Genomic DNA, 13,588 nt, shown 5'->3' with positions numbered 1-13,588 from the left:
CTTGCTGCTCCTCAGGTAAGTGTGCTAAGTGAGTGGGCAGGTTCAATAACATCTCAGTGTTGGACAATCTAGCACCCTGATGGGCTGCATTGCGCAACTCCAAGCCATCTACATCCTCACCACTAACGTCAGGAGAGTCCGGAACTATTGGAGTTGAGGCAACAGCAGAGACGGCCAGTCCGGCTGTCTGGTCTGAGGTCTTCACCTGCACACTATCTCTGGAAAAATATGGTTTAAGCATATTGATGTGGCAAACACGAGAGTGACGTTTACGATCAGGGGTGCGAACCACATAGTCTGTATCACTTATCTTCTTGTCTATTGCATACGGTCCGGAAAAACGAGCGGAAAGAGCAGAACCAAGGATAGGTAACAGGACTAGAACCTTATCACCTGGCTGGAAAGATCGAGAAACAGCTTTCTCGTCATAGTGCCGTTTCATAGTTCTCTGGGAAGAAGAGAGCGCTTCTTTTGCGAGAGAGCACGCCTGATGCAGTCGCTCTCGAAACTGGCTAACAAAATCTAGAACATTAGTGGGTGTGCTGGCACCCTTTGACATGAACCGTTCTTTAAGAACTTTCAGAGGCCCTCTAACAGTGTGCCCAAAAACGAGCTCAGCAGGACTGAAACCAAGAGACTCCTGTATGGTCTCTCGCGCAGCAAATAGAACAAGGGGGACACCCTCATCCCAATCTTTCTCTGTGTCTAAGCAATATTTACGCAGCATGGACTTTAAGGTCTGATGCCAACGTTCTAGAGCCCCCTGAGTTTCAGGGTGGTAGGCACTGGACACTATATGTCGGATACCCAGGGACTGTAACACTTGCTCAAATAACCTAGACAGGAAGTTGGTGCCTTGGTCCGTTTGTACTACCTTAGGCAGTCCAAACGTGGAGAAGAACTTCGTCAAAGCCTTAATTATTACAGGCGCTGTAATTCTGCGAAGAGGGATAGCCTCAGGGAAACGGGTGGCGGTACACATTATTGTCAACAAAAACTGATTGCCGGCTTTGGTCCTTGGCAACGGACCAACACAGTCAACTATGACATGTTCAAATGGTTCACCGACCGCTGGTATAGGACAGAGGGGAGCAGGTGGAATTACCTGGATTGGCTTTCCGGTGATCTGACAAGTACTACAGGTACGACAGTACTGTGCTACATCGGACTTCAAACCGGGCCAAAAGAAATGTTGAAGTATTCTGTTGTATGTTTTAGTGACTCCCAAGTGTCCAGACCAAGGGTGGTCATGGGCCAAGAACAGTACATGCTGACGATAAACTGCAGGGACAACAATCTGATAAACAGTGCTCCAGTCTGGTACCTGATCTGGTAGCCCTATCTCCGATTGTGCATGCTCTGCCAGTCTAGTACCATGGGACCTCCATGTACGCATCAAAACTCCTTCATCCACAAAATAAGAATGCAACTCTCTCCTCTGTTCTGTTTCAAGAGAAGAGAAACATTTTGCAAGAGAAGGGTCAGCCTTCTGGGCAGTAATTAGCATTTCACGAGTAACGGGTAACTTCAAAGCGTCGGAACTAGTTACAGTTGTCTGTGGGGGTACCTTACTATGAGTCGGTGGTTTGTCAGCGGTATCAGAAGTTGGAGCCAGCAACTCCTCCCTGACAAAGGCTGAAGCAAAAACAGAGTCAGACAAATTAATTTCATCACCTCTCTTTTTCAATTGAGCCCGAGTGACAACACTTGCAGAAAAAACTTCAGGGAAGTTCTGTGACAAGTCATCAGGCAGAGAATCTGTGTCTGGGTGATCCAACACTTCCAGCACAGCGTTCACCTGTCCTCCAGCTAAATCATTTCCCATGATAAAGGAAATGCCTTTAACTGGCAAGGAAGGTCTCACCCCTATTTTAAAGAAACCAGTGACCAAATCAGATTGTACATGAATACAGTGTAACGGGGCTGGCACGAAACCCATCTCAATACCTTGAACTAGGACACTAGAACCACAGGAAGATTTCTCAGACAGAGGTAGTACATCAGAGAGGATAAAGGATTGTGAGGCTCCAGTATCTCGTAAGATCTGAACTGTACACTGATCTTTTGGATCCCCTGTCAAGGAAACTAAACCCTTGGAAGTAAATGGCCTGAAACAAGGATCGAGAACATCCTGATCATTGTGCATCTGTTGATCGGAATCAGGTGCCATTTTAATCAGACCAACCCCTTTGGGTTGTCTAAAGTTCTGAGAGGACGGTTGCTGCTTACGTTTCAATGTTAAACAGTCAGAAATAACATGACCAGATTTATGACAGTAGTAACATGTCCGCTCCTCTTTTGAGCGTGGAGGTGACATTCTTGGTCGGGGGTGTGTGAATTCTGAATGGTTGGGGACAGAAGGTCTCTGAGAGAAATCATGGGGGAGAAACGAGTCACGCCTATCTACAAACACAGTTTTATGGGTTAGCGCAAACTCATCAGCTAATACAGCAGCTTGCTGCAGAGTGGACACTTTCTGCTCACTCAGGTAAATTACAATACGCTCTGGCAAACGATTCTTAAACTCTTCTAATAGAATGAGTTCTCTGAGAGAGTTAAGATCTGAGGCCTTGCTTGCTGCACACCATTTATCAAAGAGAGTTCCCTTCTCTCTAGCAAACTCTACAAAGGTCTGGTTGACAGCTCTCTTGTGACTGCGAAACCTCTGCCTATAAGCTTCGGGCACAAGCTCATATGCACGAAGGATGGCAGCCTTCACAGTATCATACAATAGACTATCTTCTAGGGAAAGTGTTGAACAAACCTCTTGGGCTTTACCAGTCAATTTGCATTGAAGCAACAAAGGCCAGACCTCTCTTGGCCAGCGCAATGAAGCAGCAATACGCTCAAACACATTAAAATAAGTATCAACTTCTGTCTCTCGGAACGGAGGCACCAAAGCAATGTGTTTACTTATATCAAAAGTGTGTGATGAATAAGCTGTGGAGGAGGACATACCCGGGCCTTGTGGAGGAGTCGGTGTAGCAGAGTTGGATTCACTCCTTAGGACTTCCAGCTCCAACCTCCGCAGTCTGAGCTCTTTTTCCACTTCATGCTCAAGCTCCAACCTACGAATGTTAACAGCCCTTTCATTTTCTGCCTCAAGCTCCATTCTACGAAGCCGATACTCCTTGTGCCTTCTCCTGAGCCTCCATCTGGAGACGTGCTATTCTAACCTTGACCTGGGCCCCTTCTCGAGACCCAGTTGACACAGGAGAGGTCAAGTGAAAATGTGGCAATGTGACGTTCACACCTGCCTTTTCAGCACCCTGGGCTTGCTCCTCAGAAGGCGGTGCTTCCGTAGGTTCACCAGGAGGACTTGCATGTTCATCAGAGACCGCAGGTAAAACAAGCGTCCCCTGCTCCAACAGCTTATCTACCACAAGACACCTGATATCCTGCTTAAGATGCTTTTGTAGAACCGAGAGTTTAAAATGTGTGGCAATCTCCACTAAGTCTGCCTTGCGGCAGCTATCTAGCGCTTCCCAAGTAGGATTGCTCAAGAATCTCCCCAGATCAAAAGTACTAACTGCCATTATTTTTTTTTACACAAATGCCATTTTTACACAAATTAATTAATAACTATACAAGTGTAAACAAACACAGTTCACAAATCCATCAACCAACAATTGAACACGGGTTACAAAATCCAGGCAGAGCCCCCATTTATGTTACGACCCCTGTGAGTCTAAGGGTAAAGGGCTGTAACATAACAGTTGGTTGACAGAAAAGATGGACCAGGTTTGTAAACAACAATGATATTTATTGAATAGAGGCAAAGGAAGCACATGTAGCTCAGGGGTGAGCCCAGGCCAAAACAACAAACAAACACCACTATACTCCAAATAAACACAATCTAATCTATGGTAAAAGAGATTACATTACCTAAACTACTCTTACCTAACCAAAACAGGAGAAAACAATGTCCAAAGGAAATGGCAGCTCACCCCATCTGTGCTTCCTGAGAAAGAGAGAAAAACACATTAATTATACAGAAACAAAGGCAGAATATATACAAAAACAAACTATAACTAACAATACTCTCTCTGTGGCCATACACACACAAGGAAATTACTACTAAGCACCAAAGGCCAATCAACGAAATGCAATACTGTCAAAGTTACAGGTTTACCAAAAACACAACAGGCCTAGCCTCATGCCAGAGAGAGAGAAAGACTGAAGTGAGAAGCCATGTTTTAACAGGTGTGGGGTGATCCATGATTGGGTGGTGTGGATTGAGTGTTGGAGTCTGGAAAGCCATCCACCAATCGGTGCTGTGTTGCAATAATGGAAGGATTGGCCTGGCAGGGACCAATGGTGAAGGGAACAATGGCTGGAGGGAGGAAACAAAATGGAGAACACACACACATGGAGACACACACTGGGGAATATATACATTGGGATGTAACACAAGGTTTCAAAGGGTGCTCGATACCGCCGCCTAGCTGGATGTGGCCGGTATTGCACTTTGGCGATCTCAGACTAATTCCCTATGATAACACCAGGGTCCCTGGATGGATAATGAATAAAAATATCGAAAAAAAGGAAAAATGACCCAGAAACGTAAAAAGTTGTTTTTGGCACTCTATGGTCGGGGCCCAGAAACGTAATAAGTCGTTTTTGGCACAAAATGTGTTTGCAGGCCTAAAGCTATATTATATATTAGCTATGGATCTAATAATATTGTCATTGAGTTTCTTCTGGTCAAGATGCAAAAAACTGAATTTTTTTTCATTCATACATTCCCGTTTTATACCGTGGTGAATATGAGTGTAGTTTCAGGGCGGTCTGGTGTCATTTCCAAAATGCTCCGTAATGGCCGGCAACGTGTATTCTAGTAAAAAACTATTGATTACCAATAACGGCATTCATTATTGCAACATCATACGTTGACCGGGTGGATGGCTATGAGAACAAGGCCCGATCAGATTGAAATTGACGTCAAATCACTCTTACCTGTGGCCGGTTGGATTCCAAAAAGAATTTCCCAGTTATTGATTGCCATCTGGTAGATCGATATGTCCATTGGCTGATGCTATATTCCTTTACTGCATACAGAATTCGGCGTTGCAAAAAGTATTTCTGGCGATTGGGTAAAGCCCTCGCTTCAGGCTACAGAAAAAAAAGTTACACCCTGTCTGCAACAGGGGAAACGGCATTATCGAGACAGCGCCAATACCAGGATCGGCCGGTACTGCACTTTCGGAGTCCCGATATGCCGTTTCCAGCCAACATACAGCTCCGTGACATAGGATATTAAAATGGAATAAAAGAAAAACCGAGTGGTAACACGTATATATACGTGGTTGGCCGTTTAACCTCTTCCCCCGTGGAATATTTTCAGAAAATCCGCCTAAAATATATACCTAGGTAAATGGAATATTGCTCCACTTCTACAAGGCCCATTTGCATATTCTTGGTATCTAGGGACATCTATGGACCTCAGGGAATGTATTCAGTGTCAGAAATATTGTGTCTATTTCTAGGCTTGCTTAAATTGTGATGAAACAAAGGAGAATATGAAGTATGATTTTTCTTTGCATCTTTGACAGTGAATAACACCATGCTAATAATGACCAAACATTAAAAACTGCCACTGATCTCGTTCATATACATTCTACATGCTGTTGTGACATGTTTATGATGTTTATACTTGAATACGGTTGAAATAAAAATCGCAGTCTGAAAAATATTGATTTATGACCAGATGTCATTTCGGGACCGGTACCGGTGGAAGAGGTTTTAAAGGATGGCGCCCATCATTTACATTTTACATTTAGTCATTTAGCTGACGCTTTTATCCAAAGCGACTTACAAGTTCTGTACGACAAGTCATCAGGAAGGGTACAACTCTATCAGCTGAGTAACAATGTTCATCAAAGTGTTACAGACAGTGTAGGTTAGTTTATTAGGACAGTAAGTGCATGACAGTAAGGTTAGTTAGGGTTCGATATTTTTTTTTCTTCCCCCCCCCCCCCCCCATTATTTCAGATAATGGTTGAAGAAGTGCGTCTTTAGTCGACGGCGAAAGATTGGACAGGTTTCGACTGTCCTAACTGGGGTGGGTAAGGACTGAGAATAGGCGACTTCTCTTTGATGACCCTCCTGGAGCTTGGATAGGAGTAGGTCTGAGGCGGCCAGAAGATGCAGAGCGTAGGGGTCTTGAGGGTGTGTAGTTAGAGACCATTGACTGGAGGTAGGCGGGAGCGGTTCCCTTTGCCGCACGGTATGCTAGGTCGAGGGCCTTGAAGCGGATACGTGCAGCAATGGGGAGCCACATTGGCCACGAAACGGTTAATAGCTGTCCTGAGAGCAACACTATCTTGTCCTGAAGCAAAGCTTTAACTTCCTTGGCAACTAGAACTAAAATATACTAAGTCCACGTTTCTTAATGTTTCTAAACAGGTACATAGGTACATAGCACATTTCAGCATCGAAGCAATTCAAAGTGCTTTACAAAACATTAAAACATTAACACATTCAGCGCCGACCCCGATGATAGTCGGGTTAACTTGCCATCGCTTGAGCGCCAATCACGAGTATTGTCAGGTTTTAATCGTTATTTCTTTTATTAGCGATATCCATTCATTTTCATCCATCCAACCTGATGTTATCATTGGGAATGGGTCTGAGCTCGCAAAAGGGCAAATACCGCCGCCTATCGTCTCCCGGATGGTATTGCACATCATTGAATTGGATTGGCTGGGGATGTGCATCAAAAAAAATAACTCCGGTCCAGGTTTTACTTCTCGGGCATGCAGTATCGTTATAACAGATGGACTGGGGACACTCAGAGCAGCGTGGATTGTGTGTTTTGGGGATACTGTATTTAAAAAAAATTTATTTATCCTTTATATAACGGATCAATAAACGCGATCAATATTTGGAATGGCGATCAAGAATTTGATTAATCTTTTTGCAGAACATCAGATGTGAGGTAAGGAATATATGTTACCAGTCTTGGGTTAATCAGATGTTCCTTTCACCGCCATCGGAGTGTGTGTGTGTGTGTGTGTGTGTGTGCGTACCGTTGGCGCTGAGCAGCGATTTTTTAGCCCGCTTCTGTATCGTGCATAAGGACACATATACTATCGATAATCTAGCGTTTATTTGAAAATGATTCATAAATCAGCCGAAAAATTACAACGTGTTTTGTGTATTCCACTAAAGGGCTATTATCGCGTCTTTCTCTGGACTTACTAGAAATCACCAAAACTATACTTGTATTCAAAACGGTATAAAACGGAAATGTACTGATGAAAAAACAATCCGTTTCGTACATGTTGACTGCAAGCAAGTCATTGATAAGCGACGAGTGTATTAGACCCATAGCCATTATTTAAGATATATTTTAAGCACTCGCAAATATCCCCGTCCTCCCATTGATTAAAGCATTTTTTTTGGCAATTTTTTTATTGATGAAAACGCATAATATGGTTTTTACCGATACATTCGGATCAGCAGTTCAGCACCTGCACTGCTGATCCGAACACACACACACACACACACACACACACACACTTCAGAAACAAACATAGTATCAATGAGAGCATCAATAATACACCTGAGTGATGTCTAGTAAAAAAATAAAAATAAAAAATGTAGGGCCCCCCCCCCCCCCAGTGCTGGGCCCCCCCCCCCCCCCCCCCCCCCCCCCCCCCCCCAGCTACGCCCCTGTTCACACTACTTACCTGGTAGGCATAATATATTAGTGCTGTCAGGCGATTAAAAAAAGTACTCTAATTAATTATAGGATTTGTAATTAATTAATCGCATTTTAATCGCATAACCATTTTAGGCCTGATATTTTATATTCTATAATCATATTTCAAATGGCATGTGTCCGGATGGCAGAATTCAGTACTGTATCTACAAAACCTTCTGTTTAATCATCTTCCCTTTATTCATTTGCTTAGATTTTTCAGGTCTGGTCAATTTTAGCATGGTGTTATTCACAGTAAAAAAAATTTAAAAAAAAAAAATTGAATTGATATTCTCATTTGGTTCATTACAATTTACTCAAGCCTAGTAACAGACACAGTATTTCTGACACTGGGAATACATTCCCTGAGATCCATAGATGTCCCTAGAATCAGATACCAAGAACATGCAAATGGACATTTAAAAAAAAGTTTGTAAATGTTTATTTTACATTATTATGGAATGAATGAGATAAAAAACAAACAAAGAAATTATATAAAAATGAATTATATTAAAAGAAAAATATTTTTTTTTATTTGAGTTAATTTTCATAACGCGATAATTTGCTGTGTAATTAATTAATCTAATTAACACGATAAACTGACAGTCCTAATATATATATGTATTGGGCCTTCTGCCTTTTTGCCACCCTGTGTGGAGCTATAGTGTACTGGTCACTTGGTGTACATTTGCTGGGTGATTCCCAGACTGCCAACCACATGGCTTGTGGTTGTGTCCTGTGACACTAGGTCACTAGGGTTTGTGCCTACCTTATTGTATTTTACCATGTTTGTTCTCCCCTTACCTTTTCCCTGTTTGTCTATTTGTTGTGGGTTTCATTCCCCTTTTGTATTATAATAAATATCATTTACTTTTTGGAAAAACGCATTTGTTTGTTTCTTGCCTACCGGGACCTGTGCTAAAGCACTTACGGGACGGGCTGGCCTCATGTACAGCCCGCCCCAGGTATATTTATATGGCCATCAGACCTTTGTACATGACAAATGGGCTAGAAGATAAAATGAAGGAAAGCTAAAATATTGCTCTATTTAACTTTTTTTTTTTATATATATATAAAGGAATGATATTTGGAAATTACCAAAAAGAGGAAAGGGGGGGGGGGGGGGGGGGGTGACTATTGTCAATCTTGATTCTAAGCTGTTGTTTTCTTTTTCTTTTGTACTACATTATAGATACTGATATTGTTTATTTATTTTATGTTGTTTTCAATGTTAAGAATGGAGAATTATTGATAATGTGGATATTCTCCATTATATAATTTAAGTATTAATTAATGTTCCCACTTGGAAGTGGCGGATAGGGGTAGGGCATGATAAGCTTAGGCTTCTTCCTACTCCTTTTCGAACAGTGATGTGTATATATTTTTCGTTGTTTGTCTTTTTTTTTTTATTCTTTGTTTTTTAAATCATGTTCGAAATAAAGATTAATTCATTAAAAAAAATTAAATAAGGTGAATAAGCCTCCATCTTCCCCCTCCCAGTGTCACCCCCAGGTGAAGTCCTGTAAAGTTGTCGTCACCAAGCTAACTGCGAAGCAGCTGGGGGCCTGCAGCAGCTCAGGGTTCATCTCCAGCTCTTCAGTCGAGAAGGCAGGGACCACGGACACAAGGTCAGTTACGACGTTCCAAAACAACCTGGCGCTCCTCTCCAAGAACTCAAACCACAAAAGTGGTCCCAGGTAACGCCTTCCACACAGCTTTCAAAACTGTTCCACAACACTGTTCATAGTATTCTAGTGACTTGTCATGCCTACCAATATAAATATGTCGCAATGCCACAACTCATTGGCCACGGTTGTCATTTCCTCACCTGTTATTTGTTTTTTAATTACATGTTGTTTTTCTACCAAGATGTCTGGAATGGAATACGATGAACGTAGAAGGACTTACTGTAAACAACACCTTCATTATTTTGCGTTTTGGAATGAATGAATGAATGAAAACTTTATTTAACAGATTGCAGAATGGGTACAATACAGTACGGCTCAATACATACAATTGTTAAGGGGATGCAGACCTGAGAAAGACGTTTGTCTTGTTTCCATCAGGGTCCCCCATTTTCAATTCATATAGACATATATGACATACATGACATACAGATAGTCAGTACTGCTACATCTATACATTTATGACATACCAGATTTGCAAATACAGTACTGTTTGTGATACAGAAGGAGTCAAGAAAAGGGAGTATATACATTTGACGTAGAAACTGTACATTGGAGGTTGGGTGGGGGGGGTTGGGTACATTGGGATATTGACAACCATACTGGGTAATTTACATTGGAGGTGGTTGGGGGGGGGGGGGGGCGGGGGGCACACTGTATAAACAAGTAACACTGTACATTGAGGGGGGGGGGGAGGAGACACTGTACAAACAAACACAATTGTACATTGAACTATTGACAAAACCATACTAGGTAAATGACTGTACATTGGAGGGGGTTGGAATGATTGGGTTAGGATATTTACAGGGGCCAGTGTTGAATTGCAGTCTCCCGTAGGTGTCCCTTGAGAGAGGTTTTGAAAGTGGGTAGTGATCCACATTCCTTTACAGCTTTGGGTAGGGCGTTCCACATTGATGTGGCATAATTGCGAAACGTGTTTAGTCCCTTATTTGAGCCGAATCTGGGTTTGACATGATTTGTGGAGCTCCCTCTGGTGTTGTGATCGTGGTATTCACTGACCTTTGGGAAGTATTTTGACATGTACATGGGTACCTTGGTCGTGTAGTGTATCTTGTAGACCAGGCCCATTGCAAGTTGTTGTACTCTGTCGTCTACTCTAAGCCATCCTAGGTTGTCGAAGTGGGCAGGGGTGAGGTGGGTTCTAGGAGTAAGGTCAAGCAGTAGTCTGACCAGTTTGTTTTGAGATGTTTGTAATTTTGTTTTTAGCGCCTTTGAGGTGCTTTGGTACCATGAGGTGCAAGCATAGTCGTAGTACCCCTGAATGAGTGCTCCTGCCAGAGTCTTCAGGGTGTTCTTGTTTACCAGAGAGGAGATCCGGTACAAGAATCGAGTTCGTTGGTTGACTTTTTTTATTACATTGGATGCCATTTTGTCACAGGAGAGATTAGCCTCTAGGATGGACCCCAGGTAGGTAATTTCATCTTTCCTTGTGACAATATTGTCACCCACTGTAACTGAGAAGCCGTCGGTCTTGCTGAGTTTGTTATTTGAACCGAAGAGAATGGACTCTGTTTTGCCCATGTGTAATGATAGTTTGTTATCAGCGAGCCATATGCAGATTCTGCCTAGTTCCGAGCTGAGGGTTTTTTCAACCTGTAACTTGTTCTTGTCAGAGACCAGCAGGGCTGAGTCGTCCGCAAACAGGAACAAGTTGCAGTCACAAGCTGACGACATGTCATTTGCATAAATTAGGAACAGTAGCGGTCCTAGTATGCTTCCTTGTGGAACACCACAGCTCACTGTGAGGGGGGGGGGATAGGGTACCGTTTACCTCCACCATCTGTTCCCTCCCCTCAAGGTAGGATTGCATCCAGCTCACTGATAGACTATCAAAACCAATTGCTTTTAGCTTGTCAATCAGAATGGAGTGATTGACCGTGTCAAAGGCCTTTTGTAGGTCCAGCATGACCATGCCGCAGTATTTGCTGTTGAATTATGTTTTATATGCTGCTCTATGTTGCTAAACCAGATTGGAACCTAGGATTTTGAGAGTACTACAAGGCATGTGCCTGGCACTGTGAACCGCACAGGTTCTAATAGACACTCAAGTCATTATCCAGAGCAACTTGCAACAGTTAAATGAGGTCAAATTCTTCCATCGCCAACAGTATACAAATTTTCAATACCTAAATTGTCGAAACAATGCGGTCCTATAAGTCAGTGGTTTTCAACGTGGTGTCTGCCTGTCACATTCATTCCTCATAACATTTCCATTCGTCATCCAAAATTATTTTTAAAGGGGTCAACAGTCCCTTGACTGACCAGCCTTTGATGAAAATGCCCTGTACATTTTACACTTGTGTTTGTGTATGTATTTGTCCATGCGTACGGGACAGGTACTTAATTTTCCTTTTTGTGTTTGCAGCCAAAGAAGAGCGCCTAGCAAGAAGGCAAAAAAGAAGGCGGCGAAAAAGAAGAAGTAAAAGCAGCGGCTCAATTGATGACTTCCTTGATGCAGCTGGGCAGCACAATTAAAGAAATAACTTTGAACTGTTTAGTATACTTATGACTTTCTTAATCCATCCAGGCCGTTACTAAACCAATCTGATGTAATCTGAAGTAATCTACTATTTCCTGTGACATTAGCTAGTCGGCATATTGAGTTTATTTTACTGATAAAATGTGTTTTGAAAACCTTGAAAAGTACAGCAGATGGTTACGATGCTAATCTTTCACATTGTGAAGAATAGCTGCACACTCGTCCCTCCTTCTAGTGACAATTTATTTAACCGGTGCTTGGGCTTGCGACCTCCGTCAGGGCTGATGGTTGGTTAAAAGGAGCACTTCACTGATTTTCAACCATAATCCTGTCATTCTGTTGTGAGGAGGACATGTAATAATCAGACATGTAACTCGTCAACATGTGTCTCGAGAGCTCAGCCGCATCGGCACCCAGAGAAATTCCTCCGGGTGACGTCACAGAGAGGAGAGCAGACATCTAGCGAACTGTAGACACTATTTCCTCAACTATGTTCAACTGTATTTGGCCCAACTTGAGGAAGGTTGAAGAAATGGTTGAGGAAATAGTGTCTGCAGTTCACTAGAGGGCTGCTCTCCTCTCTGTGATGTCACCCGTAGGAATTTCTCTGGACACATCCTCCGATTGTCACATCCTTCTCACAATAGAATGATAGGATTAAAGGAACACACCAACATTATGGGAAATATGCTTAAATAAGTGCTTACCATCTTCTCCAGAGTCAGGCAAGAAGATGGATACCAATTTCCTGTCCGTATCCGCTTCCATTAATTTGTGCTAAGCTAGGCTAGCTTGCAGACTGAACTTCCCACTGAACGCACAGAGAGGATATTGGTATCCGTCTTCTTGTCTGACTCTGGAGAAGATGGTAGGCGCATTTCCCATAATGTTGACATGCCCCTTTAAGGTTGAAAATCTACAAAGTGCCTTTTCAATTAATGAGAAATTAGTGCACTGCTATTCTTTACAATCTGAACAGTGTGTCGACCTAGGCAGCACCTCTCTTTGTGGATGCGTTCTATTGGCTCTTTTTTCACTACACTGCTAATCTGACAAAATGGCAGTTTGCTATCTATTACTATCCACTCTACAACAGTGTCATGTCACTGCTGTCACTTGAACATTTCCTAACTCCGTTTTTTGGCTATTACCATGTTTTACTTGAATTGAAGGTTAATGTGGTCTTTTATGGGTTAGGAGGAGTGTTTCATGACCCGATAGGCTGCATGGAACCTATTTAAACCCCAATGTAGAGTTTCTAAAAGACAATGGTCATCAATGTGAAAATTCCTGAAAAGTTGTCTTTTTAGAAATAGGAGATTTTTTTAACAACATATTGTTTATACCATTAAAGGTCTTGTATGCTCTTCAACCTGATCTCTTATCTTCGTTAATAAGCTTTACAGTATATGTGTAGCAGGACTAGCTACACCAGCTTAACACATTGACTGCCACGCTTCTATCCATCAATGTAGGCTCACTGCCACCAGTCTAAGCCTATGGAGATGTTCACCTTCTTTGCAGGGCTATAACTTTTTAAATTGTATTGCTAAATTGACATTACTATGGCCCATTCAACATCGATTATCTATCGTTCAGGATGTAGGAACGTTATACTTTTTCATTCATAGATTCTTCCAAAAATACTGTCTAGAATATAAGTATGTTTTTATCGTTTTCTGCAGTAATTCATAGAACGTG

At 42.3% G+C, this 13,588-nt stretch overlaps 1 protein-coding gene across 2 annotated transcripts in view; it reads left to right on the top strand.

The window, feature by feature from the left end:
• Positions 1 to 13,253, top strand: part of LOC311232856 (uncharacterized protein) — a 50,352-nt gene extending 37,099 nt beyond the window's left edge. Inside the window, exons 3-4 of one of the 2 annotated variants that reach the window (XM_084319686.1) lie at positions 9,203 to 9,330; positions 11,774 to 13,253. In XM_084319686.1, the coding sequence (XP_084175812.1) occupies positions 9,203 to 9,330; positions 11,774 to 11,831 (186 nt within the window). In that variant the 3' untranslated portion in view covers positions 11,832 to 13,253. Of the gene's footprint in view, positions 1 to 9,202; positions 9,400 to 11,773 lie in introns of both variants that reach the window. The other variant, XM_084319685.1, reaches the window with a different exon arrangement.
• The last annotated feature ends 335 nt before the right edge of the window (positions 13,254 to 13,588 follow it).

Source organism: Notolepis coatsorum (assembly GCF_963971535.1).
Source record: "Notolepis coatsorum genome assembly, chromosome: 8".
NCBI lineage: Eukaryota > Metazoa > Chordata > Actinopteri > Aulopiformes > Paralepididae > Notolepis > Notolepis coatsorum.
Note: the sequence above shows the minus strand (reverse complement) of the source record. Positions and strands in the feature narration are given on the sequence as shown.